This window comes from Heliangelus exortis, chromosome 1 (assembly GCF_036169615.1).
Source record: "Heliangelus exortis chromosome 1, bHelExo1.hap1, whole genome shotgun sequence".
In the NCBI taxonomy this organism is placed as follows: Eukaryota; Metazoa; Chordata; class Aves; order Apodiformes; family Trochilidae; genus Heliangelus; species Heliangelus exortis.
In genome coordinates, this window is record NC_092422.1 from 91,028,844 (window position 1) to 91,056,126 (window position 27,283).

General features: G+C 37.0%; 1 protein-coding gene across 2 annotated transcripts in view; it reads left to right on the plus strand.

Moving 5' to 3' along the window:
- Positions 1 to 27,052, plus strand: part of RCAN1 (regulator of calcineurin 1) — a 39,897-nt gene extending 12,845 nt beyond the window's left edge. The window contains exons 1-4 of one of the 2 annotated variants that reach the window (XM_071753629.1): positions 17,989 to 18,255; positions 20,358 to 20,531; positions 21,516 to 21,675; positions 24,250 to 27,052. In XM_071753629.1, coding sequence (XP_071609730.1) covers positions 18,169 to 18,255; positions 20,358 to 20,531; positions 21,516 to 21,675; positions 24,250 to 24,413 — 585 coding nt within the window. In that variant the 5' untranslated portion in view covers positions 17,989 to 18,168 and the 3' untranslated portion in view covers positions 24,414 to 27,052. Of the gene's footprint in view, positions 1 to 17,988; positions 18,256 to 20,357; positions 20,532 to 21,515; positions 21,676 to 24,249 lie in introns of those variants that run through there. The other variant, XM_071753622.1, reaches the window with a different exon arrangement.
- Positions 27,053 to 27,283: the final 231 nt, after the last annotated feature.

Here is a 27,283-nt window from a genome sequence, read left to right on the forward strand (position 1 = left end):
TTAAAAAAAATAAAGACTAATTTCACTTCTACATAAATTTAAAAGTTCTAGGTAATAGAAGAACTGGATGGAATGATAAGATTTAACTTCTGGTCACTTAGTGGTTGATTGCAAACTGGAATGTGCAGGTTACTTAAATTCATGGATCTGTGCTGTCTTTGCTTCTGTGTCTCCCTTTCCTAGAATAAACTTGGTTTTGATTCCCACAGCTAAACGTTTGGACCTATAGCTTAACCATAATTAGTAGGAGAGCAGTTGCCCCATCATCTTATCCTTAACAATTGCCCAAGTATAAGCTTTTTGCAGGATTCTGCGAAAGCCAAGTAACAGGGGAAGAAAAACCAACTGCATCACTGCAGGGTGTCAAAACTGCAGTGTAATACAGCCATTCCTTTTGGGCCCCTGCACACCAGGGCAGCTCTAGCAGAAAAACCTGCTACATGTGGCGCTGAGGACAACCTGGCACAACACTGGTAACAGTTATGCTGACCAGTAGTGTTAGCTTGGAAGGTCAGCTTCCTTCTTTCTGAACAGCTGGATGTATCTAATTGGAGTAAAGGTTTAGAACATGGAAACATTAGCTGTGTGACAGACCATGAGGGTTTTGGGGGAAATAGTAGGTGTATCTGTAAAGCTAAAAACAAAGAATGACTGCAGCAATTAAGTCATGAGGGATCTTATTGTGTTGACCCAGCCAGGCTGACTCAAATCTTTAAGTGCATAATGTTATTTTTTAATAGGTTGGCTTTGGGACACCAGAATTTACTACTGGACAGATAAATCGTATTTATTTTAGAGTATATTGGTGCCTCATCAATAACAGACTGAAAAGGAATTATTGTAGTTGCTTCATCCAATAGTTGTTTTTAATTACAGTTGAAATGGTGTGCAGTAAGTAATGTAAGAATTGTTCCTAGTTTAGCAGTGTGAGGTGGTTTGTTTGGTTGGGTTTTTTTCTCTTCTTCCCTGAAGGGAAGAACATAGCCTGGAAAATTTTGTTATTGCAGGCTTATTTCCCTGTAATGTAACTGGTAGTTTCTGAGCCTCAAAACAGGCAGCTGAGTCTTTGTGGTAGTTGACAATGTAGCTTCACTTGTAAATTCACCAGACTGATTTCTTAAAGGAACTGCTGGTAAGATTATTTTTTTTCCAACCTGTTTAATCTTACGGATTTGCACATTATTGTTTAATTTCTCTTCCCTTCCTTTGCCACCTCTTTCTCCTCCTGCTTATTTTAAGTATCCCTTTTTTGCTGACTGTTCCAGTTAGTACTTTGCATTGCATATTGTCTTATTTGAAGACTGTAATTCTTTTACATTTAAATCTGCAAAAGCCTTGTTGTAAAATTTCTGTTGCATAATATGGAACTGGAAATGCTTGTTGTAAGCTCTTTTTTGCTCTGCTTGGCAGGTTTGAGATGTCAGCTAAAATTTTCTGGGTTGGCTTTAGAAACAATCGAGGTAGTACTTTCCTTAGAGCCTGACAGAATGAAGTGGCTTTGAGAAGTGTTCAGTCTTTGGTGGTTAAGAATACAGTGTTGATGAAACTTGGACTACTAAAAGTGTTAATTGTGTGCAAACTGTATTTATAAAGGACACCAGAGCACATTAGTGTGTTTTCCTCGTAGTCAAACTTATAAAATACAGCAATTTATCTCCAAGCTTTTAACAGAAGTAGTTCAATCAAAACCTGATTCATCTGGAAAATATTATAAGGTGTAACTGTTCACATGGGAAAATGTCTTTATTTCTGTATTTATTTAAAGGCTAAGTATACAATAGTAGTCTTTCATTTGACTAGGACGTTATTGTTGCAGTAATTTAATGCAGTTCCTTGGAAATACCTTGGAGAGTGGCATTAATAGCAAACAGACTAAGAATAGCTCAGGGCAGTGCCCTGGAGGGAGCTGTCTGCCTTTCTTCCTTGGCTGTAGGAAAGGCTTTGTGGTTGTATTTTCCAAAACAGGGTTTGGGGGACGACAAGTAGGAGAAAACAAGACATTTGAAAGCACTAGGGAAACCTGAGAACTAACATCCATGTTTAATATCATGCTGAAATTTCTTTATTATTTAACTTTCTCGGGGCAATAGGAACAATTTTTTAACACTGACAGCCTATTTTGATAGCACTAGTTATATATGTCATAACTATGTTTCTGAAATTTGTAAAAATTAATAGAGCATAGTGTAAACAATACAATTTCAAATGGGGGCTTAGTGGAAGTCCATCAGAGCTTGCCTGAAGCAAGAACTGTAAAGCTCTTGTCAATATGAAATTTGGAAGTCACATTGAAGCCATGAGAAATGTGAGCACTGCTTTGGCAGACTGTCTGGGAAGGGAAAAATTGGACTGGGTAATCAATTGCTGTATTGAGCAGGAAAGAATGTGTGTGTGGTAAGAGAAATCAACCTGTTACCCTTTGAATTGCATAGAGGCAGCAACACAGCTATAAATAAAAATGTAACCATGTTACATGTAGTTTCACAGCTTATTTGCATACTAAACAAAATAAGGTTCCCTTAAATTTCTACATGAAAATAGATGAGGGTCCTGGGAACTACTTAGGAGACTTGCTTGTTAAAGTAATACTCTCCTGACTCAGAACTTTGTTCAAGTACTGAAGTGACCAGTCTGTGCTGTGTTGAACTGAACACCAGAAGGGATTTTAGCAACCAGTCAGGCAAGTAGTTTTAGAGAATTTGTAATTATTTCACAGTCCCTCTATGTAAACAAACTCTCTGTAGTGTTGTGACTCTCAAGAAAAGAACAAACTGTTATTAAAAGATATGAGTATTCAGAGATGCTATTTCTAGATTTCCTTAAAAAAAAAAAAAAGAAAGTAAATCCTGTTTCCTAGGGCATCAAAGGCTCAAGCTCTAGTAAACAGGAATATATAAGAAATGAAAAGTGAAAAATTACATATGTTTTGGGCTTTTAAAATATTTTTTTAATTAGCATTTAGCTTTATTTTCAACATTTTAAAACAAAATCAGATTTAACACCCACCCGTCTGTCCCCCAGCTTACCCTCTCTCCCAGTTTCTGAAGATTTGTGTCTCAGAGGATACAGCAGATGTTTCCTCAGAGTGGGTCCTCTTAAGAAGCCTAGCAAATTTATCACCATGTGCAACATAATTTTTACTTAAATCTTGAATCGAGTCAGTATTTGTAGTTACCACACTTCTATAAAGGAACAAGAATAATTGTCTGTGAAACTCCAGTTCTGTTTATGAGTGCATCTATAGATTTGGGATCTGAATGTATATACTCAAGTGTTTTCCCACATAGACACTATTAAAGGATAAGATGTCCTGCTGTTGAAACACAGTGACCCTTTCCTTGTTAATGGAAAGGGCATTAGAGCTGCTGACAGCTCTGCTCTGAGGCTTCTTTTTGCAGGAGCTATTTGTATTTTCACTGGAGCTTAACAGCCTCTACCTTACGAGGTTGCCACAAAGTCAAATTGTTGGAGCCTGTACTCACAGTCTTACCTTCAGGGGTAATAAACAGGTAACTTATTATTTATTGATAGTTTCAGGGACTGTGTTGTATCATTTTGGTGGCAATGTCCAAATAGCAATAAATCCCTTCATAGAGGAACTTATAGATAAGGACTTGATTCTTCTTTCCTTGAGGAAAGTGGCAAAGTTATGGCATTGACTCACTGAGAACAGAATCCAAGTGTTAAATAGTGATATCAGGACACGCAAGAGAGTATAAAGCGGGCTACTAAAAGGATGCACTAAGTGTAGTTACGTGTCAAAGTAGAACTGTGTGTAAGTCTGGAGTAACCTGCGCAGGAAAAGAAGTGTGTGCATATTTGCCCTGATGATATTTATGCTGTCTATGGGAGTGCTTGAATTAACAAAACCCCTGCTTGATAGAACTAAGTCACTAAAACTTGCTCTATGCTTTTTAAGAGAGAGTCTCAGAGATTCACAGTTAGAAACTAGACAATGAAGATATATTACTTTACATGCTCTGCAGACTTTGTGAAATATTTTCCAGGAAAGCTGAGTGCGCCTATGAATCACTTATGGAAAGCCCAGTGGAATGAATTAGTCAAAGAAATGTTTGTGACCACCTTTTGCCTCCTGCTCTCAGGAAATAGTTCAGCTTTCCATGATTTTATACAAATCATGTGTCATAAATAAGAAAAGCTATAGTTAGACTATCAAGCAATTACAGTTGCTGCTCTTTGACTTTCTCATCTTTCTAAAAATGTTTTAATTAAAAATAATTATTATTTGGAAAAAAAACATTTAATATCAGACAAAAGATGTGGGTATCTGGGGGAAAATCTTCAAATTTGTAAGATGTTTAGAGAATTTCTCTACTGTCTTCCCTAGTCTTTCCTCTTCTACCTGTGCTTTCCAGCTGGCATAATTAAAAAGAGGTGGGGGGGGATGTTTTCACTCTCTGTTCTGAAACTGTTACTTGTTTTTTCTCCTTTGACTGTCAGGGGCTTATTTTCAGGGTAACGGTGAAGCAAAATCTAAGACTGCACAATTTAAACAGCTTAACTATGTAAGTGAAGGCTTCTGTATTGGTACTCCACAAGTTACATGTTTGATAACGTGTACACTGCAGTACTGATTGCAGTTGTTTAGAGGACTGCTGGAAAGTGATATCCTCATATGCAGTAAATAGGCCAAGTAATTCTTTGCTAGATAATAATGAATTTTTTTTTCATGTTATCTGTTTAAGCCAAGTTCTGCAGTCTGTGTGTTTCACCCATGCAAATGCATTAAAGTGTGTAAACTTTCATGCTTTTTGCACTGGCAAGTGTGATCTGAACTGTGCTAAAGATTATGGCACGACAAGACTAAAAAGGTATATGAGAGATGCTAGGAAAAAAGTGCATAGGGTGAGGGAGTACAAGTTTCAATCTATCTTGGAGCAAATCCTGTATTAGTTGTTGTGACACGGGCAGTTGGTCTCAAAGCCTAGAGGAGTCCTTGGTGTTTGGGGGGGAGATGCTTGGACTTGCTGACACCCTTTCCTAGGTGTGAAGCTGTGAGTATTGAATGACTGTCAAGTCTCACTTTTTTGCTGCTTCCTCTTCCTTGACAGGAGCTGGTTCTGCCAAAGGCGACTGCATCAGTGTTCTAGGAGGGTGCATAGGAAGTCAGGTTGTATTTTGATTTTATTTTTGTTTGGGTTTGTTGGGGGTGAGGTTGTGGGCAACAGCTTGTGCATGGATATATTCTTGGATTATTATTAGTTAGGTCTGCGTTCACTTTTCCTAGTCAGCTGTACTGAACTGTCTTGCTAACTTACTGGGCTATTTTTGAAAGAGGGTGATGTGAAGGAATGGAGCTTAGGCAACTTGAACTATGAAGTTTTTTGGAAAGTGGATGGTTGCCTCATTTCCAGTTAAATAAATCTGAAGAAATTTAAGAACAAGAAAGGGCTTCTAAAAGTTAATTCTTAGGCACACAAGATACTATTGTGCTGAACACTGTTCTCCCCTGTTCTATATACAGAATCAAGCTTGAGCCTATCCATCCATTTGTGTTCTTTTTTTCTTTTCAATTTTTGTCCATTATACTGTGCCCTAGATAACCACTCCTAATCCCTTCTGTCGTTTCTGGCCTTTGTGCTTTCATTATTAAAACCAAAAGCGCGTATAAGTACATGCAAATGTATTTTTCAGATTCACATTGTTTGCTCAGTATGCATTTCATCCTTTATGTGCAAATTAGGTGGTGGTCATTCTAAAGTATCCTTAAGCCTTATTCTTAACTTTTGTTTTGAGCTCTGGAAACTCATGGAAAATTAAGACAGCTTTATTTCCTGAGGTAATTTCTAAAATTGTATGTGGATTAACCGAGCCCCTAAAGCTTGCAAATTTCTCTGCTAAGCATATTTCACAGATTGTGAAACAAACGTCTGTCTTACTTTGCATTTGTGTCCTTGGCTGATGTCTTCTACAAGATTCTGAATTCTCCCTTCTTTGCATCTTGCAGCATGTGCTGATACTTGTTCTAGCTTGTCTGGAGGCCTACGTAAGCTGCCTGACTGGCTTCTGCCAAGCTGAATAGCTGACAACAGAGTTCTGCATGCTTCTTTCTTGGTCCTCCTACTGTGCCAAGCCCCATGTATTTTCACAAAACTTTATCACAAATGCTCTCCCTTACATCTTTATCCTGGTGTCATACTTGATTGAAACTTGCTTAGAGTGTCAAGACATTCCATTTTTTTGTCTGGTGATTTTGAGAAAGCTCCCCCTATCACTTTAAGGGACATTTTTCTTCTATGGATTTATACTTGCATGAAGGAGCTCTTTCAAAGCATAATACAATAAACAATGCCTTTTTTTCCCCAGATCATTATTTAAAGGATTAAGTAGTGTCCTGAGTAGATTATTCCTCAACGGTATCTGAATAGGTTGGCTCTTAGTAATTCTGTGAGTGAATGCAGAGTGCTCCTCAGAAATTACTAACCTTTTAGGATGCTACTTATTGATGAATGTTTTCTGCTTACCATGTGAGAACAGCCTTTATGGGCCTTCAAACATACTTCTTATGTATACAGAAGTCATAAATATTTTTTACTCCTGTGTTCTTCCGAGGACACACCAGCTACCCTGGACTGACTGGTTTGAAGCTCCTAAGTGCAGGATGGCTCTGAACTATAGGTGGGCAGGATGGAATTCTAGTGCTGATCAGGCCTTCAGGTGGCATTGCCTCAATTGGCAGTAATTCAATGTCATGGGTGCTCAATTTAGGTTTTTAGATTTTTTTTCTGAAATGTCTCCTTTTGAACCAAGTACTTGGGAGACTTTTCCGTAAAGGGCTCCATTCTTTCCTCAGCAGGTTTAGTCATGATAAGTTAAGATGCTGGTTTACACAGGTGTTAAAGTATTTGAATAGCCTCTTTTTGTATAATCTGTCCGTACTGATTGACAAAAGCCTATGCAATTCTTATTTACTTGTTCTGGTTTTGCCTCTTAGTAAAAACATTTTTCCCAATGAAGCAGTTGTTTATCTCTTCTAAAATTCTCTCAGCATAAAAAATCCCAATATACTTTTTTCCCTTTAAGTCTACTATTCTATTTAGTCACTGCGATTTTGCACTTTAGCAAAATTTTGGATGCTAGTTTTTAGCACTTGGAAGTAATTTTTCTAGGTTGAATGGTATTTTTAATATTAATAGAAAAGTAGTTACCATTAAATAAACTGTATAGGAATGTTTATTTCATTCCAAAATGCTTGAATGACGTCAAAGTTGTAATATATTTACTATGGATTACTTTAGTAAATGCCTTGCAGGAGTGGAAACATGTTGAAAAAGACTTCAAATTTTGGAATATGTTTGCCATATTAAAAAAATTTCTAAATTAGTCTAGTTGCTTATTCAAATATTCCGTAGTGGAATTTCCAGACTGCCATTTTTATGTTACCAGTCAGTGGACAGGAATTTAGTGTTTAATGCTTGGAAATGGAAGTGTAAGTCATGGATTTTTCCAAGGAAGGAATAAGCACACTGTAGGTGTTTATTTTTCAGATGGTTGGCTGGAAAACTGTCACACACTGAATCTGTAAATAGCCCTTCTGTGATGGAGCACAGCTCTTTATATTCTGTTTGAACATAAGTAGGCTACATAATGCAAGCATGACGACAGTTTCTATATTGTAAGCTCCTCTGAACAAAAAAATCTTTTAAGAATCTATTCAGTAAAAACAGCCATTTTCCTTCTTGGCAATGCTTTTGGAATCTGTGTTTAAAAAAAATAAATCAGTGGCTTATGGAATCTTTTTTTAATCCCCCATCGAGGTGATTGTGGAGTACATAGCTTTTGTGTGCAGAGAAATGGCTGAATTCAGCACTTGGCTTCATAGAAACATCGCTGACGTCCATGGGTGATGCACACTTCTGTGGTCAAAACTTTGGATCCCTTGGCATTATGGCTTTCTGCTGAAAGGATTTACAGCTTCAGGGTACAGTCTGTAGTTTCAGACTTCAAATAGATGTTTGTAGTAGCATTAAGAACTAATTTGAATAGCATTTCTTCTTTATTCTTGTTTTGAAATAATAGCAATAGATGCAGGCAACCTTCTGTGGAATTTTAATTTTTTTTGTCATGTGAAAAGCAGTAGAATTAATATCAAGAAAATGAGTAAGTTAACTGGCATGCATTAGAGAAAATGAGTTGCTGTTCACATGTCTTTAAGAGGTGAAATTTTATGTGGAAGCAGAAGAAATATGGTTGGATCTTTCAAGAATTATGATTAAATGGTAATGAAAATTGTCTCACTGTCTACTGTATCAAACTATTCTCTGCAATTTTATTCAAAAGAAACTGTTCCAAAATTGCTTTAAAGTAATAGATCTGAAGGCAAGCCAGAATGCTACTTCAGCAAATGTCATCAAAGAGTAATAATAGCTCTTGAAGATTTTCAATCAGCTATTTTCCATCAGTGAGGGTGAGTCCACTGAATGATACCTTTATATTAACTTTGGGTGTAAGTTTGTACTCAAAAGTCTACCAGAGTAATACTGAGAAACAGTTTCTGGGAGGAGGGACCCCTAGGACCACTAACCTTGCTGTTATGTTGGGGGAGTAAATAAAATGTGGTTGCAGTGGTTGCCTGTCTGCCTTTTCTACTTTTGTTAGCCTTGGTGAGCTTGCATCCATTCTGGAGAAACTCCAGGTTGCAGTATTTCAGGACCTTCCAATAAGAAAATACAGGTGGAACTGAGGAATGAATACTGTTGTATCTTCCATTATATACTACTATTTTTATTCCTAGCCATGGTGAACTGATTTGATTTCCTCAGTGTGATCATGGAAGATTCATTGCAGCTCAAAAGCTCTGGTTTTGTTTTAGTACAGTCAGATAGAAACTACTTGGTTTGGGTTTCAACCATGGGATGTCACTTTCTTCTTTTGAAATTTTTGTTTAATGTGTCATGTTTCAATGCACTCTGAAATCAAGTAGAGGTAATGGTGCAAATGTACCAAAACACAGGTTGATGGTCTGCTTCTAGTAGCTTCCAAAACAATTAGTATGAATGTCAGCTGGCTTCAGAGTTTTCTTGCGTTAAAGAATTCTGGAACTCCTTGTCTAGCCAGCTGATTGAAAGTGCCCATCAAAAAGATCCTGGATTATGAATCCAGAAACCACTAAAGTAGTATCTGACTGTTTCAGAACATATTTTAAAACAAAACCTTGGTTGGTCCAAAAAAAAAAAAATAAAAAAATGGTTAGCTTGCTTAAATTGGTGAAGATTTAATGTGCAGTAGTTCTTTATAATGGTAACTCTTGATTAAGAGGCTGAGTACAGAATAAAGATAAGATGACACAGATTCATTTCTTCTGCTTTTTCTCCTCAGTGCTGACCTTTTATCTCCTTCATTATGTAGAATGTACAAAGTGTGATAAAAATATCTTGACTTCTTTTGGTCTTTTTAGAAAAGTTTCAGTGAATATAGAAGAATATTGAACCAAAAGTGCCACTTGCATTTTAATTCTGTCATGATGATCAGTGTGTGTTTCATTAAGCCAGAGAGCTGGACAACTTTGATTTTTTTTTTTTTTTTTTCCAGTATTGCAGTATTTGGCAGACTGGGATGCTGATATCAAGCTTTTACTCTAATTGACATATTATATATAAATATATATATTTAGAAGACAGTCTTTAATACTTGAATCAAGATTGTAACCCTGCTCAACCAGCTCAAAATTTAGTTTTTAAAAATTCCTGTTTTGTCAAGTATGTTAAGTGTCTTCATTGCTGTATTTTTATATATGTATATATCAAAACAAGTCTCAGCTTATTGGTTTGGGGTTTTTGTACCATAAAATAAATATAGGTTCAGTGTTATGTAAGAGTTTTTCATTTATGATGCTTCTTTTAGCTCCAGGGTGCATGTCAAGAATTTCGAAAGTGCGTGCTTACTACCAGAACATCTGGATATAGGGGAGTCTTGATCATGCTTGCTTCAATTTGATAGGATTTGAGTAACATGTACCCATTTGTGGAGCTGGATTGTGATGCACTGCTAGGATCTTTTTCTCTTGCATCACAAATTATATTTGGGGAACTTTTTTCCTCTGTCTCTCTTTGTCTACATCTTTTCTCGTAAGCTTGTCACGACATGAATGCAAGAACATCCATTCCTCATCGCTTCTTGATTTGGCTGCTGAAGATAGTTCTGCTTATGTCACTGTCAACATTTAAATGCATCTAGGTTAGCACTGAAGGCCCATGTCTCTGAAATGTGGTCCCTGTTCAGACTTCACATACAGTGTCTTTTAGATACCAATGTAGAAGCCCAGCAGCAGTATTTCCTCGATGCCCCTTAACTCACCCTAACGCATGGGCAACGTTCAGAGGTGTCCTTGGAGTGCAGCACTCCAGCTGTGTAAGTGTTAGAATATGTATGACGTGCTTAAAGAATGTATGAATCCCACTCTAAGCATGTGCCCTATCCACTGGACCTCTCCCTTCACTGAATCTAGATTATAAATAACTTTACAGCTGTTGCCTCTTTAAAAAAGAGTCTTCTTCACCTTCAGAAGGTGCCCCCACACTGAAGAAATAGTTAAAGGGCTGGTGTTGTTTTAGTAGCTGATGGTGTATAATGTCTCTTCTTTCTTTAATTGTTTCATCTTGCCAATCCACCTATCTGTTAATTACTGTCTGGATTTTTTCCCCACGCTGGTATTCAAATAACCTTGAAAAGGCCAGACTGCTGATGATTTTTCCTACTTATAAGATGATCACCTCATGCTTCCTTAATTTCATAGTTACAAAGTGCTTATGAGATGTTACGTTATATCTTGGGAGGTGAAGGAACATTTTTTTAAAATGAAACTTCGTTCAGTTTGCTGTTAATAGTTTACAGATGCTTTTTTTTTATTTTTCCTTTTTTCTATAGCATGCAAAAATGGCCTATTAACACATTTTGGTTTAAAAGCCCTTGTTCTTTTTTAGTTCATAATAAATATAGATGATCTTTGGAGGATTTTTTTTTGCTTTCCTCTTTTTTAATCTCCACAGAGAGGAAGAGATTTATATAGATATCTATATTTATAGAAGCCTTCAACAAGTTTAAGTTAGAGGAGTTGTTTCCTGCCCTTCCCTTTCCATAGTTAGCCTTTTCTAAGTGTGGCATGTACACCTCTTTCATGATGAGTTATAGACTGTTCTTTTGTCCCTGACACCTTTTCTTTACCCTTTTTGCCTTAAATAGAAATAAATAATCAACACTGCAACTGCATCCGGCCACGGGAATGATCTTGTTTACATTTATCTTGTCTAAAGATTATCATCTTGGTGTTTGGCTTTTTATTTTGTGGATTTGTTTTTTTTCCCTTACCATCCCACCCCTACATGCAATAGATTGAACTATAATATTGCTGTACAGTCTTTTTCAGGTATTTTGATCCACTGTTAAGAAGCATCTTAGCTTCTTGAAGTTTGTCTTGATTATATGATACCAGATTTTTGTGCAGTGGTGGGTGTGGGGGAAGATTTTATCACTCGCCTCCCAAGAGTTTTCTCCTTCCCCTTTTTAGCCCCCTACACTATTACTGCATGAGCACTTGGTGTTTCACAATATGCTCAATCTACTGTAATATGTTACCTATAGATAATCTTGTAATTCAAGTGAATCACTTAATGATTTTAAACAAAAATAAATACAGGAGAAATATGTAAAGGTTTTTTTTTTAAAAAAAAACGAACAAACTTGTTTTGATTGGCATTTATCCTACAATTTTAGGTATACAAAGGTACTTGAGTCTCATGTCTTGAGTCCATGTACTGTCTTAGTAAAGGTGCAGAATCTTCATAGCTTTTCTGCTTGCTTTTATATGTTTTGCTTAACATTTTAAAACATGGTCACTCATTCCTCTGCTCTTTTTTCTGTTTGGAAGAGGAACAGGTTTTCCTGGAACAGGTGAAAGACTAAAATGAAGATGGCATTGCACACCAGATATGTGGCCTTAAGTTTTTATCATTGGGTCTAGCCCTGTCTATCTGCAATAAGTATCTAATTTATGAAGTATGGTAGTGATAATTGGGCTGAATTAGTGCTCTGATAAGTATTGCTGACAAATATTCAAGCCTTATTTCTGAGAAGCTGCTTTATAGATATGAAAATACTGTCCAATAGGGCAGAGTTTTGAAGCCACTGAATACTTCTTTAAAATGGCACTCCTATTTAGTGCTTAGCAGAACTTGATGTAGTACTGATAGATTAGCTTTTATGTACCCTATTATATGGAATCAGGTGTGTAAATTCTGTTAAAATGGCCCAATTTTTTCTCTATTTTTATGACTGGAAATTCAGTGACTAAAATACCTCTAAGTGTATGAGAAATAGTGAATGGTCATGTGTTTGCTGTTCCACATGTATAAACAAAGTTAACGAGAGGAGCTGATGATGACAGTCTTAACTCCATGCTTCGTGCCCCTTTTTCCATTTTGTCACTGTGTGGGTGTTACCTTGACTTAATACACTGCACGTAGCTCTGTGTAATTTGGAAAACCAGTTTGCAAGCTTGTATTGCTGTGCTCTATGTAAATAAATTTGCAGATACTATTTGTGCACTCTTTTTTCTTGTTAGAAAGGTTTTGTGTTGCAGATGACTTCTCTGCTGAGGTGCTAACTCAGCATATATACTTATTTTGCTTGTAATACCTGTCTGATGATGTGATGAATGTGTAGAATATAAAATCAGTGAGTCTGCAGTTCTGGAAAACCTAAGCTTATAACCACTAAGCTCATAACCACAAAGCAGAAGAAGCTGGTCTTTGACATTTTAAGTCGTATGATAATTCTTACTCCCTTCTTTTCCCTGTGTTTCTGATCTGGGTTTGTCCGGTGTGGGAGAAATTTGTATGGCTAAGTTAAGAGCTATGTTATTGCATGAGTAGGTGTGTATAGCCTTAACAGTGTTCTGGATTAAAGATCAAGGTTACCAATCACTGAATGCTCAGGCCATTGTAAGGATTTTGAGGAGAAAAGTATACTCAACTATGGGTGGTCTGTCAGGTAATCTTACTTTGCAAGTGTCAGACTTCCAAAAAGAAATGGTGTCCAGGTTTCTTTTTAGTTTCCTTTGTTTGGGGCATTTTTTTTGTTGGGGAAAGGATGTATGTTGATTCATCTTTGGCTAATAAAATGACACTAAGAATTGTGCAGATATTTTTAAGGCAAGTAACTTAACTCATTGCCCTCACTCCTGGCTAGATCTTTTCTTGAGCCAGCCAGCATTGATAGGGCTTGTCTTGCTCATCAAGTAAGCTTCAAAACTTTCGAATCCCAAGGGCAGGGAAAAGAAGAATTTCTAACGATGGAGAATGTTACTATTTCCTGAGTGCAGTTGGCAGAACACCCTTAAAGGCAGTTGAGAAAAATACACTGTTACTGTGCTTGTCTAGCTCTTCATTTATTAAACTTCCTCACTTCTTCAGTGGGTTTGAGTTCTCGGGATTTTTTGGTTTTACTTCAGCACACACTGAATCTACACTCCAGATGAGTGTTGAGTTCTAGAAATAAACATTTCTTGGCTTTTCCCTTCTCTCCTTCAGCTTGCCTGTCCCATGCTGACACATTAACACCCCTGCTCCTGCACTTGAAGGACCAGTGCAGGTTAGAGGGCTGCTTGAATTCAGGTGCACAGGGAGCAGGGCTTTCTGACCCTGCCCATGAATGGGTAGCTCTGGAAGCTGTTTATACTTTATTGTCTGACCCTCCCTCTACTGTCCCAGCCACTAGGAAAATGAAACCAGCACGTATGATTATTCATTCCAAATAACTTCAAGATGTTTATCGCTGTCCTAAGTAAGAGCTAAGGCAAGATAATTAACATGTAGACAGAAATAGAAACTAATATGTTGATAGGAAAAGATCAGCAAGTATATATAGTGGAAGTACACGGATTACATAAAGAGAACCCTCCAAGGGCAGCTATAAAAGTCTGCCAGGGATGAGAGAAAAGAATGAACTATATTGTTCTGATTTATAGCTTCCTAGGTGTTTGTCTTATTAGCTTACAGAATTACCAACACATTTATTTTCATGTTAGTTTCCTTCCTCCCATTGTTAGGTTTACTAATGTAGTTATTGGCAATAGACAGTCATTTTTGTGACTTGCCTTTTTTTTCTCTTTCTGTGGTCTTGTGTCCTCATTTTTTGTGTCTCATCTACATGTGGAGATTAAATTACAGAACTATTTATGACATTCAGTCATTTTGTGTTCCCTCTACTCCATATACTCATTGGAGTCCTTGTTTCTTCTTTCACCCCTGAAAGAAATAAAAAATTTATAGAATCATTAAGGTTGGAAAGGACCTCAAAGATCATGAAGTCCAAATGGTCAGTGTTAAATTTCTCTACCTCAAAGGTGCTACTACTGGAGTCTGTTGGATACTATTGGTATTAGGGAGTACTTTAGGTTTTCATTGCGTAGCTTGCTTACAGTTTTTAGAACTCAACTTTTAAAACTTCAGCCTCAGAATCTGTACCTTAGGGAAAGGTGAAGCCTGAGGAAGCACAGCGAACTATGTTGTCATTTCATACTGTTCTTACACATTTGGTTTTTCTGATCATTGTTGCTCAAAGCAGAGCAGTGTCCTGTTGCACTGATGAAGTCTGTGTTCTTCAGCATTGGACATAATTTGGTATCTGGATGAGAGCATGTATTTTTAAGCTGGTAATCTCCTTGCCCTTGTTCTCTTTCTTTGGGTCACTAGGGAGTCTCAAAAAGGAGATGGAAAGTAGCAAACTTGCTGAAGAAACAGGGAAGAAAAACAGCTCTCTGACAGTATCAGAACATCAAATCCAGAAGTTCTGATAATCTTGCTCTGTTCTTGTTCCAGACAGTTAGCCTGTGGTTAACAAATGTTACAGGACCTGAACACCACAGAAGAAACATTGCAACACTCAGGATTTTGTAATGGTGGTTTTGTAACTTTGACTCTTGGTTTCTACAGTAAAGCTCAGGACTTCCAACGTAGGGTTGCTGCCTTAAATAACACTTCATGAAATGAGGCAGGGATAGTGTGATTATTATTTATTTTCATTTGTAAAAGTAAGTCCTGATTGTTTTTTAATAATTACAGTTATTTAATACTAACTGAGACATTGTAGACTGCATTTTTGTTTTAATCAAGCATAGCAGTAAGGATATTAGACCACTGAAAATGGATTTTTTTTTTTTCCTCCAGAATATTAGTTCTCGGCTTCTTCTGCGTTGTGAATTGAGTGTTAGTATGAAACAATCTTTTTTTTTTTTTTTTGGCCTGAATTGTTTCTTTAAGAATGACTTACGGTACAACCTTACTAAATAATAATGAGAAAATGGAACAGACTAGGGCTGTTTTTTTTTGCCTTTTAAAACAGGTAATGTGAAAACCCTGTATGTATCAGTAGAAGGCTCAATGTTTATTTTGAATACTGAAAATTTATTTTGTGAGGTGTTGGGTGTTCTTAGAAATAGTTGATTTGTTATATTAGCTGTAGCTAATATAATGCAGTAAGAGTAACCTATGATCTTGTTTTAGATGACAAAGTTATTTCTGAAAGATGACTGTTTTAAGACTTGTGAAGTCATTTTTCTTGGGCCTTAGTAATGTGTAGAAGGCCTTGAGGACAGCAGAGGATTTTTTAATGTCTTACTGTCTTATTCCTCCTGGGATCTGGGCATCAAAATTTAAATCTAGAGTTGCAATGGGGTGCAAGTGCTTAGGATCTACCTGTCCTACTTTAAGCTGTGCAGTCCAAAATAGGGCTTTTGAAGACTTTCATAATCTCTGGACTGCTAGCAAGCTTTGACATGCTTAGCTATATAAAGGTCTGCAGCTTGGTTGCCAAAGGCTGCATTCTTTGAACAGCTCAAACTCTTCTGTAGCCTCCTATGAAGCTTTACAGCAAAAATACCTCTTTTTGCCTGTCACCCATAGATGCTGCAGTCATCTCAGTAGCCTCAGAGAATGCAAAATGACTCAGTAGCAGGCTGAAGAGCAGACCTTCTTTACTTTCTTATCAGTATTCACCTTGGATGTGGAAAGCCTGTTTTCCTTTTATGCTCAGGTGATTCATGGCCATGTTTTCCAGATGAGCATCCTAACCGCTGGCCTATGGAGTCATGCTTGGTGCTTCCACTTCCGAAGTCTTTAAGACACTTGACAGCCTAATTCCAGGTCAAGGGCAGGATCCAAGACATGCTTGGCATGATTTCCCATGTCAGCTCAAGTGGTTCACTGCTTGGCATGATGACTATTGATGAATCCTCAAGTATCTCTGTTTCTGGGTACAGGTCATGAGCTTGGGAACTCAGGCCTGTTCTCACTGCATGTGTATCCCCATCCATATCTTGACAGTGTTAAGGGGATAACCACTGCATCCCATCTTCCTGGGGGCCTGGGGAGAGGAAAGGAGCTGCTGTTTATTCCTGCCTTTCCTTCAGGCACCCACATTAGGTGCTCCCAGAGCACTGTAGGCTTGTTACCTATTACTTTCTTTCAGAGTCAAATTTAATCTCACTGTCAGCATCTACACAAGTTATTGAGTTGTCCTTCAGAGCTCCTTCTCTTTTCCTGGGCTGAGTCTGTTTTTAAGTGAAGGCTTCTAAGGAAAGGTGCCAGGAATTTGGTATAAGTAGTCTTTCACGCTAAGGTAACTTTTACACTAAGTTAACTTCATAATAGCAGAGGGTTTCACTGCTAAAAGGGGATTTTAGCCTGTGGCACAGTAAAAATCCTTAACTTTAACCTAGTAAGTAGAGCCCATGGAAACAGAGAAAGCTATTAATTTGAGGAGTTATACAGGATTATTAATAAAATTTAAAACTTGTGGCTGTTGTTTGGAACTGTTTTATAAAACTTTATGCTTCTGTCATAACCCCATGTTATAGTAAAATGAACTAAATGTACTTAAAATTTTGACCTAACTATAAGGTTTTATCTGAGGCTGCATGGGAGAGTTCCAAATATCTTGTAAAAGCTTCGGTTTAAATTTAGCCCATTACTTAAGTGATAATGATTTCTTAAAAAAAAAAACCAAAAAAAACCAAAAAAACCCCAACATCCTCCAGAACCCACTCTCCCCAAAAAAAGAAAGAAGAAAAGCCAACAAACCCAAACCTGTGTGCTGTGCTACATTTAGGAAAATTTTCTGAAACTGGCATACAAGTAAACCAGAAAATGTCAGAAATGTAGGTTTTATGCCCTTGTCACTGCCATCAGTAGTTCAGGTTGTCTCTAAAAATCTTCCCAGCAGTTTTCTGATGAAGGTACTATTAAGAAAAACAAACAAAAACACTAAAAAAGCCCCCAGCACCAAACAAAACCAAGCAACAACAAAACTTAACAAAAAATACCAGCCAAGAGACAGCCCCCCCCCGGAAAAAAAAAAAAAAAAAAAAAGCATACCCAAACCAAAACCAATAAAAAATACTAAACCCCAAGCATCACAAAATAGAAACCGGAAAACCTCAACAGTTTGAGGCTTGGACTGAGGTTTTAATAAAGAGAGAATGGTAATTAATCCTTATAGTTGCTTCGAAGACAGCTTGGAAATGAGTTCTCACTGTAATGGGGGGAAAAAGTATTTTCCCAAATCAGTTCCTCCTAACCTCTACATTTCAGTCCGTGTACTTTTTCCACAAAATTACTGAAAGCTATTGACCTGAGGGATTTGTTTTCCGTTCCAAAGTCTTGAAATTTTCCTCCTGGCTAATTACAGCCTATTACTCTAGACTTTGGTCCCTTAGCAGTAACATTTTCCATCTTAAGATGGGTTGTCCCATTCCAGTGAAGAGCATGTTGTCTGAGCGCTGAATGGAATTACTACCAGTGGAAACTATGCTGCAAGAGACTCGATAAAGCAGCTGCTGTGCAAACCTCAGCTGTTTTTTCCATCCTCCCGAGCGCTGGTCATTAGCATAGGGAAGCTGACTAATGTGCTGACGTCACCTCTTTCCAGTCGCCGCTTACATTTTGTTCCTGACTGCCTCAAAGCATGCAGGACTTTGTTCAGGAATTCGTTGTCACATACAGGATGCTCTGAAACCTACCTTTTTTTTTTTTTTTTTTTTTAATTAAGGGGCTGGACTTCGTTCCCTTATAAACGCTGCCTGCAGGACCAGCGGCTTCCTTAAAAGTCGTTGGCTGCCGCGGAACAGCGAGTGTTGCTTTGCCGAAGCACAAAATGCATTTTAGAAATTTTAACTACAGTTTTAGTTCTCTGATTGCCTGTGTGGCAGATAGTGATGTCTTCAATCAAGCAGAAACAAGGGTATGCGCTATCTGTTTTGTTTCTAAGGACTGCTTGCATATGTAGGGGCTGTCTCAAGTTGTTTAAAATATGGATACCTTGATAGCTTTGTGCTTTGTAAGAAAATTTCAGTTTGAAATGAGGGTCTTGCGTTTTACAAGCCTGTAACATATGTCTCTGATCTGAATGACTCTTAACTCTGAAAATTATTAGATCTTAGCCTATGTGTTCTTGAAAATTATCAGAAGTTTGCATCCAGACTTTCTTGACTGTCGGTATAGTGTATTCCTCACTTCAGTTTTCAGCACATGTTTGCATCATAATTTTTTAATTAAGATTTACTTTATTTACAGGACACTTTATACTTTTCATAGGATTTTTTAGCTGGCACTGTAGCATAATGTTAAAACTCTTAAGAAACCTCAGATTTGTATTTAGCTGACTAGAATTCATAATAATGTACATAATCCAGTCCTGATACAGTGAATTGTTGACTGCTAAGATGCCTTAAGGACAAAAATAACATTTTGTTTAGTGTCAGGTTGCCAGGATGATATTTATGACCTCTATAATCGCACATGTTTTTAAAAAAAATGTCATATATTGCACAAATCTTGCAGGTACTCTTTTTTAAAATGTTGCCTGTAAACTTTGAAAGGCACATGTGGGCTCGGCTTACTTTTCATGGTCGCATCCAGATCTCTCTGGAGTACGGGAAGCTAACAAGTACAGGCTTTGCATGCAGAGGTTCCTTGGCTTGCTTCATAGCTCATTTGGAAGAAGCCGAAGTGTGGCTCAACAAGAAGCAGGACAGCTCTGATTTTAGAATAGCTTTGACATACAGTGGTTGTGTGCATAGCTTTGGTGAGTTTCTGAAACAGAGCTTTTCAGAAAGGAAAATGAAATTTTGAAGTAATCGCTGCCTTCTTTTGTAATCTTTGCTTTTTTTTCTCCTCATTCAAAATGTAACAGTAAAAAAAATTAGGCAATGGGATTTTATTTTTTTTTTTAACACTTGTTTATTTTGGATTTGTACCGAACCTTCTAGTAAGCCTTTCTGGAGAGAAAATATTTGAAATCTGAATGCTTGATCTATTGCCATCACTGAAATAAGGCTTGCAACTGGGTACTGCGTTTTTTCAATGTGAGCCTGAAACAATTTGCAACAGCATGGCAGCTTCAGCACCTCCTGCTTCTTTCCCCTCCTTTGATCTGGTGTCCTGAAGTAAGAGTGAAAGGACTCTTCTTATTAAGGGTATAAAAACCAGCCATGTCAGGTTTGCAAAGATGCCCTAGGAGCACAGATCCAAAGAGCAAAATGGAGATAGCCAGCTGCTGGTAAAGGTGATTCAGTCTTTTTAAGAAGATAGGACAACAAAGTTAACTCAGCTGCAGATCTATGAGGCCTTGGTCCAGTTCCTACTTTTTCTACAGAAGTCAAAACAGAAAGTGTGTCAAAGGCCCTTCAGGAGCTGGATGATTAGTACTTCAGATTTAGGATGGTGGGAGCCTTTTTAGAATTCAGTTCCAGAAATAGAAGAGGCTATTAAAACAGAGTTAGCTAATATATTCACTTTCATAAATGAAAGCAGAGGCTTTTAAAACAGGAGATGTTAATTAACTGTATTATGCATGCTGGGTCACTGAAGAAAATTACATTTAGCTTGCAAATGTGTTTTTTCGTTTCTTTATTAAAACTATTTTGTTGGTTTCCTTGAAAATTTCACACTTAGACAAAGGCATGTTTGGCAGACATAATTTTCAAGGCCTTTGGATATTAATTTTATAAGACAAGCATTTCTTTTCAGTATCTTGCCAATACTGCTATTTCTGTTATGACACTGAATCAGAGTACCATGTTAAGCACTTACTTGATAACCTATTTTTTAATAAGGAAGAAATATGCTGCTATAGAGAAAACAAGTGATAGGTTAGAAATATTTATTATAAAAAAGAGAGAAGAAAAAGGACTCTAAGCTGTTTTAAATACATCAATATTCAAGTGGTTGTGTACCCCTACTAGTAGCTGTTTTAATTTATTTTTTGTAATTTATTTTTGTGTTTCTTTAAGGAAAATGTAGAGTGTTGCATTTTCACTTTCTTCTCTGGTCCATTCTTTTCAGGCCAAATTTGAATCACTGTTTAGAACATACGACACAGATATCACCTTTCAATATTTTAAAAGCTTCAAAAGAGTACGAATAAATTTCAGTAACCCATTATCTGCAGCAGATGCTAGAATCCAGTTGCACAAGACAGAGTTCCTTGGAAAGGAAATAAAACTGTATTTTGCTCAGGTAAGTCCTTTTGTCATTATTCTTACAAGGTACTAAAGCATAACTTGTGATGTTTCCATACATCATGCTAATAAACACTGATAATTTTTTCAGTTTGATTAGAGAATCACACATTGTTCTAAAGCTACAAGTATTTGAAGGTTATTGCATATTTTGCTTTTATGTCTCCCTCTGGATTGTTTTGATAACCTTGGGGAAAGGGAGTAGATGATGGTAAGCAGCACAGTCAAAGACTACTTAGTGGGGTGGGGGAAGCCAAGTACAGTCTGTCAGCAGTACACATGCACACATATGTGCTCTCAAGTTTTATCTGAAGGAATCCAAAATGCAGAACTGTACAGTCAGAACTCTACCTTTTGATCCTGCTTTCACTTTTACAAATTTGTGTGGTTAGCACACATTTGTACTTGAGGTTTGCCATCAAATGCTCTAGAGCTGGCTATAGTCTGCTGCTAAAGATGCAAAACTCAGGTTCTGGCAAACAGGGTGCTTTTTGGTAGTTGCTGTGTATTTTCCTATGTAAATTTAATGGAAAAAATAATCTGTGTGTGTCTGTTTCAGATGTCCCTAGGGACAGTCCTGAAGGAGCCAGTTTATTTATATACCTTCTAGAATTCTCACCACTCTCACTTGTGGTAATGAGTTTCAGCATTTGTCATTAGGCCTTAAAGCCCATAACCAGCTTCCTCCTACTTCAGTTTTTTCAGGGCAGATATTGTCTGGTGAAATTTTTGTAAAATTTAATGATGAGAAGAAGCAGATTTGCATACTTCATTGCATGTTTCATCAGAGTTAATGAATGGGGTGGCTTGTCTGTATTTTGTATACTGGGCCTTCCATATAGCTCTCTTCAATAATATTGTTATCTGCTGCCACCTTGAGTGCCTGTTACAGCATAACATCTATCCAAACCTTAAAATTCCTCACAAATGATGGATTCATTGATAATAGTGAAACAGCTTTAGCTATTTTTGCTTTTTTCAGACTTTGCACATTGGAAGCTCGCATTTGGCGCCACCAAATCCAGACAAACAATTTTTGATTTCACCTCCTGCCTCTCCACCTGTTGACTGGAAGCAAGTAGAAGATGCTACACCAGTCATTAATTACGACCTTTTATATGCTATCTCCAAGTTAGGACCAGGTAAGAAGGAGTAGAAACACTAGAGTTTTGTTGGGAAAGCACCTGTTAAACTTCCTGAATTTCTATAACTTTTCAAATTAATTGTCATCTATCAATTAAATTTCTAATACTAGAAAAAAGTATTACTAAACAGTAGCTTCTTAGAGGTATAGTAATTCTACAGGATCACTTGGAAGTCCTAGACCTCCACAATGTAATCTGTTCTGTGAGTTGTAGAGATCATGAATGTTGACTTCAATAATATATTAGCTTGTTCATCAGAAGCAGCTTCCTGAAAATGAAGAGGCAGTTGCGTGGTTGTGTTCCTTATGCAGGGGTTGGAATGTCCTGTTTCAGATTCAGACAACAAAACCACTTAACAGCTGTGTAGCTCTGTGATAGGATTATCTCTGCATCTGAGACAGTAGTATGTGTAGGAGGGAAACTATCAGTATCAACCTAATTTTCTTTTGGAGTTAAGAGTCAGAAGTTCCTTCCATTCCTTGCTCCTTCTATTTTTATCTGCTGTAGTTTATTCATTTATTGGAAACATTTGAGATAGCTTCACCCTGAGAAGAAAAAATAGCAGTTTTGTCTTTCTTCCCCACTGTCTAAACTAAAGGAGATATTAAGAACATGTACTTATCCCTTATTTCTAGTGCTATCCCATAAGTTGTTTGTCATTTCAGGTAAACATGCTGTGTAGTCTGTTTATAGGTGTATTTATTAAAAATAGGTAGTACACAGGTAGGAGAAACAGGTATACCTGCAATTTGTGTTAAACCAAATACTACTTTCAGAAATGGATGTAAGGGTCAGCTAAATTGATCTAACTCTGAATTTAAACATGTTTCCACTTTTCTGTGATTAATGATCACATCCCTTCATATAAATTTGTACCTCAGTTAAGAAAACTTTCTTGATGAGAATGGAGGCAAATTGTATTTCCCAAAATATGCAACTCTGATTTAACCTGTCTGCAGTGGTACTATTATGTTCAGAGGAGAAAAGAAGTGACCATATTCAAACCAATCTCCGAATAAAAAATACAGGCTGAATCATTTTACTGTAATATTTTTATATACCTGTTTACCTACCAGCTTAGGGAACACATCATCTTAGGTCCTCTGGTAAAGGGTGGAGAAGGGATAGGGCAGAATTTTTAGCTCCTCATGCATCAGCTTTCCATGTAGTAGTTTCTTGGTTGAGTGTGTAGATTTTAATAAAAATAATGTGCATCTCACAAACAACTAAGGAATTCTTACCAGTGAAAATTCATGCCTTTGCCATTTGTGAAGGGACAAAAATCTGTACTTAGGCTGGCACAAAAGTTGGAGCAGATTATTGCTATTTTAAAATAAATAGTCTTTTAAATTGTATATGAATCATAATGGCAAGAACAGTTTATAGGAAAGGTATTACAGTTGGAAGTGGAGGTATGAAAACTAAACAGTAAAAGTTGGTCCATTTTCCTGTGCAAGTTCTGTTACTGAGATTCTCTACAGTAAGCACAGATCTGTGATCCTTTTTCCCATGAGATTTTTCATATATATTGTGAATATTGAGCCCTATAAAACTCTGACTCTTGATGTAATCTTTGGGATATGGAGTCAGTGACTTGGTGCCAAGGAGCAAACAGCGGTTACTGTAGCACAATGGCTCATGAATTGCTGAAAAACTGGAGGGAAGAGCCTTCTCCTCTATGGAGATGCACTTTGTGCCAGTTCCCCTTCCTGAAGTTCTCCGGGGTTTCCTGGAGCAGAGACCACTGCTTGGCTCACTAGTGTGCTGCTTGCCACAGGTGTTAATTCTTTTGGTCAGAATGCAGACAGCTCTCTCCATTGAGAGGCAAATGAATATCAAGTAACAAGGAAAAAAAAAAAAAAATTGATCAGGGAAGTGGTGAAAAAAGTAGTTTGCATTTTCCCTGATCTAATGTGAGATTAAAATTATTGAACACCTGGTTGGATTTAAAAAGAATTCTTTATAATATGGAGAAATATTATGGTCAATAAAAAATTGTATCATAGCTCTTTGGGCACTGGCTGTATTATATCCGAGTATTTCACGTTATTTGTGAAACCTGCTGTCTAGCTCTGCTGCTCCAGAGTGCCCGAAGGTGTTAGAGCTCCTCTGTGGGAGGCTGGAAGAACTGCATCCAGCTTTCTTAATGCTGAAATGTTTCTGGGGGAAGGAAGATCCTGTGGTTTTGTCATACTTCAGGAAAACAAAAGTCTTCCTGAATGTGGATAAGTAATCTTGTTCACTTTAAATGACAGCCCCCCTCTGCCCCTGAAGAAGATTTCAGATTGCTTATGTAGAGCACTTTCTTAAACACCTAGGATAACTTCATTAAACTTGCTTTGAAGAGAGAAGCTGAGCTATGTTGCTTTGAAGACAGAAGCTAAATACTTCTGGATGGTAAATGTGACTCTTGGCAATGCACCTGCCTCCACCATCTAATGCAGTGCCATCAGGTTTTTGTCATTAGTGTATTACTTAAACAATTTGATTAATTCCTTTTAGTAATTTTTTTCATATTTTTCTACAGAATGGATCCTTTTTAACCAGTTCTGCTAATATTTTAATTTTCAGGAGAAAAATATGAGCTACATGCTGCAACTGACACTACTCCTAGTGTTGTCGTCCACGTATGTGAGAGTGACCAGGAAAATGACGTGGAAGAAGAAACGAAGAAACCCAAACCAAAAATTATTCAGACAAGAAGGCCAGATTATACTCCTACCCATTTAAGTTGAACGATTGTTGTTTTTCAAGCATTACGAGTAGATATATGCAAGGGAAACATTTGCTATGGAAACAGCAGGTCACAGGTTTGGTGGCAACAGCAGCAGTTATAGTAGGAGAAATTCCAATATAAGTTTGCTCAGAAAAAATACAGGAAGTTTCATCCTTATTTTTGATGCTGCAGTTTGCTGGGTATCATGAGCGTGTTCCCAGATCACTGAGAACAAGAGATAGGCAGAAGATGACATTTTGAGACATAACAGGACAAACTAGGTTTATTTTTTGGGGGGCTACTGTAGGCAGTTCCATTATAAGGCAACTAGGGGAAGCTTTCTTTGTTCTGGCTCACATAAATCCTCAAACTAATAGGCAAGTCATTGTGTGGAGTACATAACGATAACAGAGGTGGTTTTAAAGATTAAGGTATGGGAATTGTAAACCTCTTTCTTATAATAGATTTTGTGCATGTGTATTCTTGGTCTTCTAAAGTAACTTTGCATTATTTTCTATAGTTTCTCACATGTTTCTGAAAATCTGGGAAATTGTTTAAAGTATTTATTATCTCAGCATCCCGGACATACTACAAGACATGTATATACCTATGTATATTTATATTTGTTTTTATTGGCACTCATTTTCCAGCAGGCATACAATTCCTTCAGCACCTTATTTTGGTGCTATGCAACTTGTGCTTTTAAAATTTTAACCTTTTAAATGCCTATGTAGGTTTTTATCTGGCAAAGTAATGGAAAAATGTGCAATAGAAAAGTTGTTTAAACAAGTTGATTTTAAATTATTTAAGTTTAATTTATATCTTCGATAGCATTTGTTCAGTAACTGACTTTCTCATTTGGAAAAATGTATTCTTAAATGTATAAGTAAAGCTAATGTTGCATATTCACAGTAATGTAATTTTTCAGTGAAAAAAACAGTAATGGAGAGACATGAACTCTTCTCCTACCTGAATCTGCATTGTTGTGAGCAAAGGTTTAACAGTGATTGAAAAATTGCACACAGTGTGTAGAACAACACAAAGAGATGGGAGTGCCTTTTCTTCATTCATTCCTGATGTGAACTGTTCTACAAGCTGCACAATTGTATCTTTTTCTACTGGCTTTGTATGTCCATAAGTATAAACTTTCTTAGCTTTGCTTCCAAAATAAGCTGGTATTTAGAAATGCTTAATGGCAAGTAATGACACATACTTAAGTAATGGATATACATGGGAGAAGTTTTAGGGTTTTTTATATGTTAGTGCTTAATGACAGTAGCTCATGACATAAATTTAAAGGAAATTTAATTTTAAAGGATGCCAGAAGTGTATTTTATCACTTGTTTTTTTAAATTAAGGTCCTCACTTTTAAATAGGTTTCAGTATTTTTTCTTACAATATAGTAACTGATATCTGTAGGAAAAATTCAATTACAGTTTTAGAAGAGGGGATGTTTGAACCTTCTCAATATATATTTTAGAAATCAAAGCATGGGTCTCTGTTGATTTGATTTTGCCCACAGTTGGTCTAAGAATGAGTTCTGTAGCTGGAGTTAATATAAATAAGTCCATTCTGTGCCATCTGAAGCAAACATTGACTTAAATGCCCAGGTTCATAGCACATTTTAAAATAAATAGTATATATTTGAAAAAAGCAAGGTGTACAATAAAGCCATTCCAAGCTGTGGTGCAGTGTTAGGGCAGTGTTATTGAAGGCCTGTCATGATACTAAGCAAAGTAGCAATGGATACCCTGTGACCACAGAGATCAGGAGGGTACTGAACTTCAGGAGTACTTTGCAGTTACGATCCTATTTTGATGGCTCTGCCCTGTAAACTGAAATAAACACTGAGACTTGGGTTCTTGGACCTAACTCAAGTGGCATTCCCTCCCTGTTAGCAGTGTTAAGAGCTAATGCCATGTATGGCTGGAGCCATCTTCTATGGAAATGAGGGTGCATGAGGTTATTTTTTGTATTACTGGGGTGTAACAATCAGCTGGGTACAGGGACTGCTTATTAACACTCAAAATAAATAAATTAAATACAGAGAAACTTTGTAGGTTTGCCACAACTTCCCTTAAGCCTTTCCAAGATTGTTTTTCCATGTTTCTTAAATTACTGCTGCACTTGGTGTTAGACTTCATTCAATTCAAAATTGTTGGAATAGTTAATTTTCTGTTCTTTTTCCATCTTTCCATGCTTACCAGTCAAAGCATTAGTTTTGCATTAGAAACCGGGGTAGTTGCTGTTCTATTTCCTACCAATCCTAAGAAATCAGCTCTACCTTTCAATTAAAAAACCCCAGAATATTACATACCAGTATGGTTTTCATTTTAGTCCACTGACATCTGCCTCATAAGATGGGCACTGGAAACCATGGAAGTCTTGGGATGGCTATGGTGTGTTTTCCTTCCCTTCTGATGGTAATCACAAACAAAGGTTGTTAGATGCTAATTTGCCTGACCTTTTGGTTTTATTTACTGGCTTGTGCCACCTTCTGATATTACTACAGTGTGTTGCTTGCTTTTTCTGTTTGTTTTGGGATTTTGTTGTTATCGGTTTGTTTTTTTTTTTAATGTTCAGATGAATGCTGTTAGTATTTTATACAGTTGTATAGAATGGAACTTATTTAAATTAAAATATTTTGTCTTCTTGTAAGTGTTGTGGTATTTATGCATAAAACTAGTTGAAGATTTTGTGCCAAAATCTGAACTTTAAGCTTCTTAACACTTCTGATTTGAAAAAGGTAAGAATATTGTCCTAGGTCATATCCTTACCAACCAAAGTAATTGATTCAGAGAAAAACTTTCCAGCCTTCTGCTTATGAGACTTGTGTGAGCTCAAAGTATGAGAATCTAGTAATGAATAAAATAGTCCAGAATATTCCAG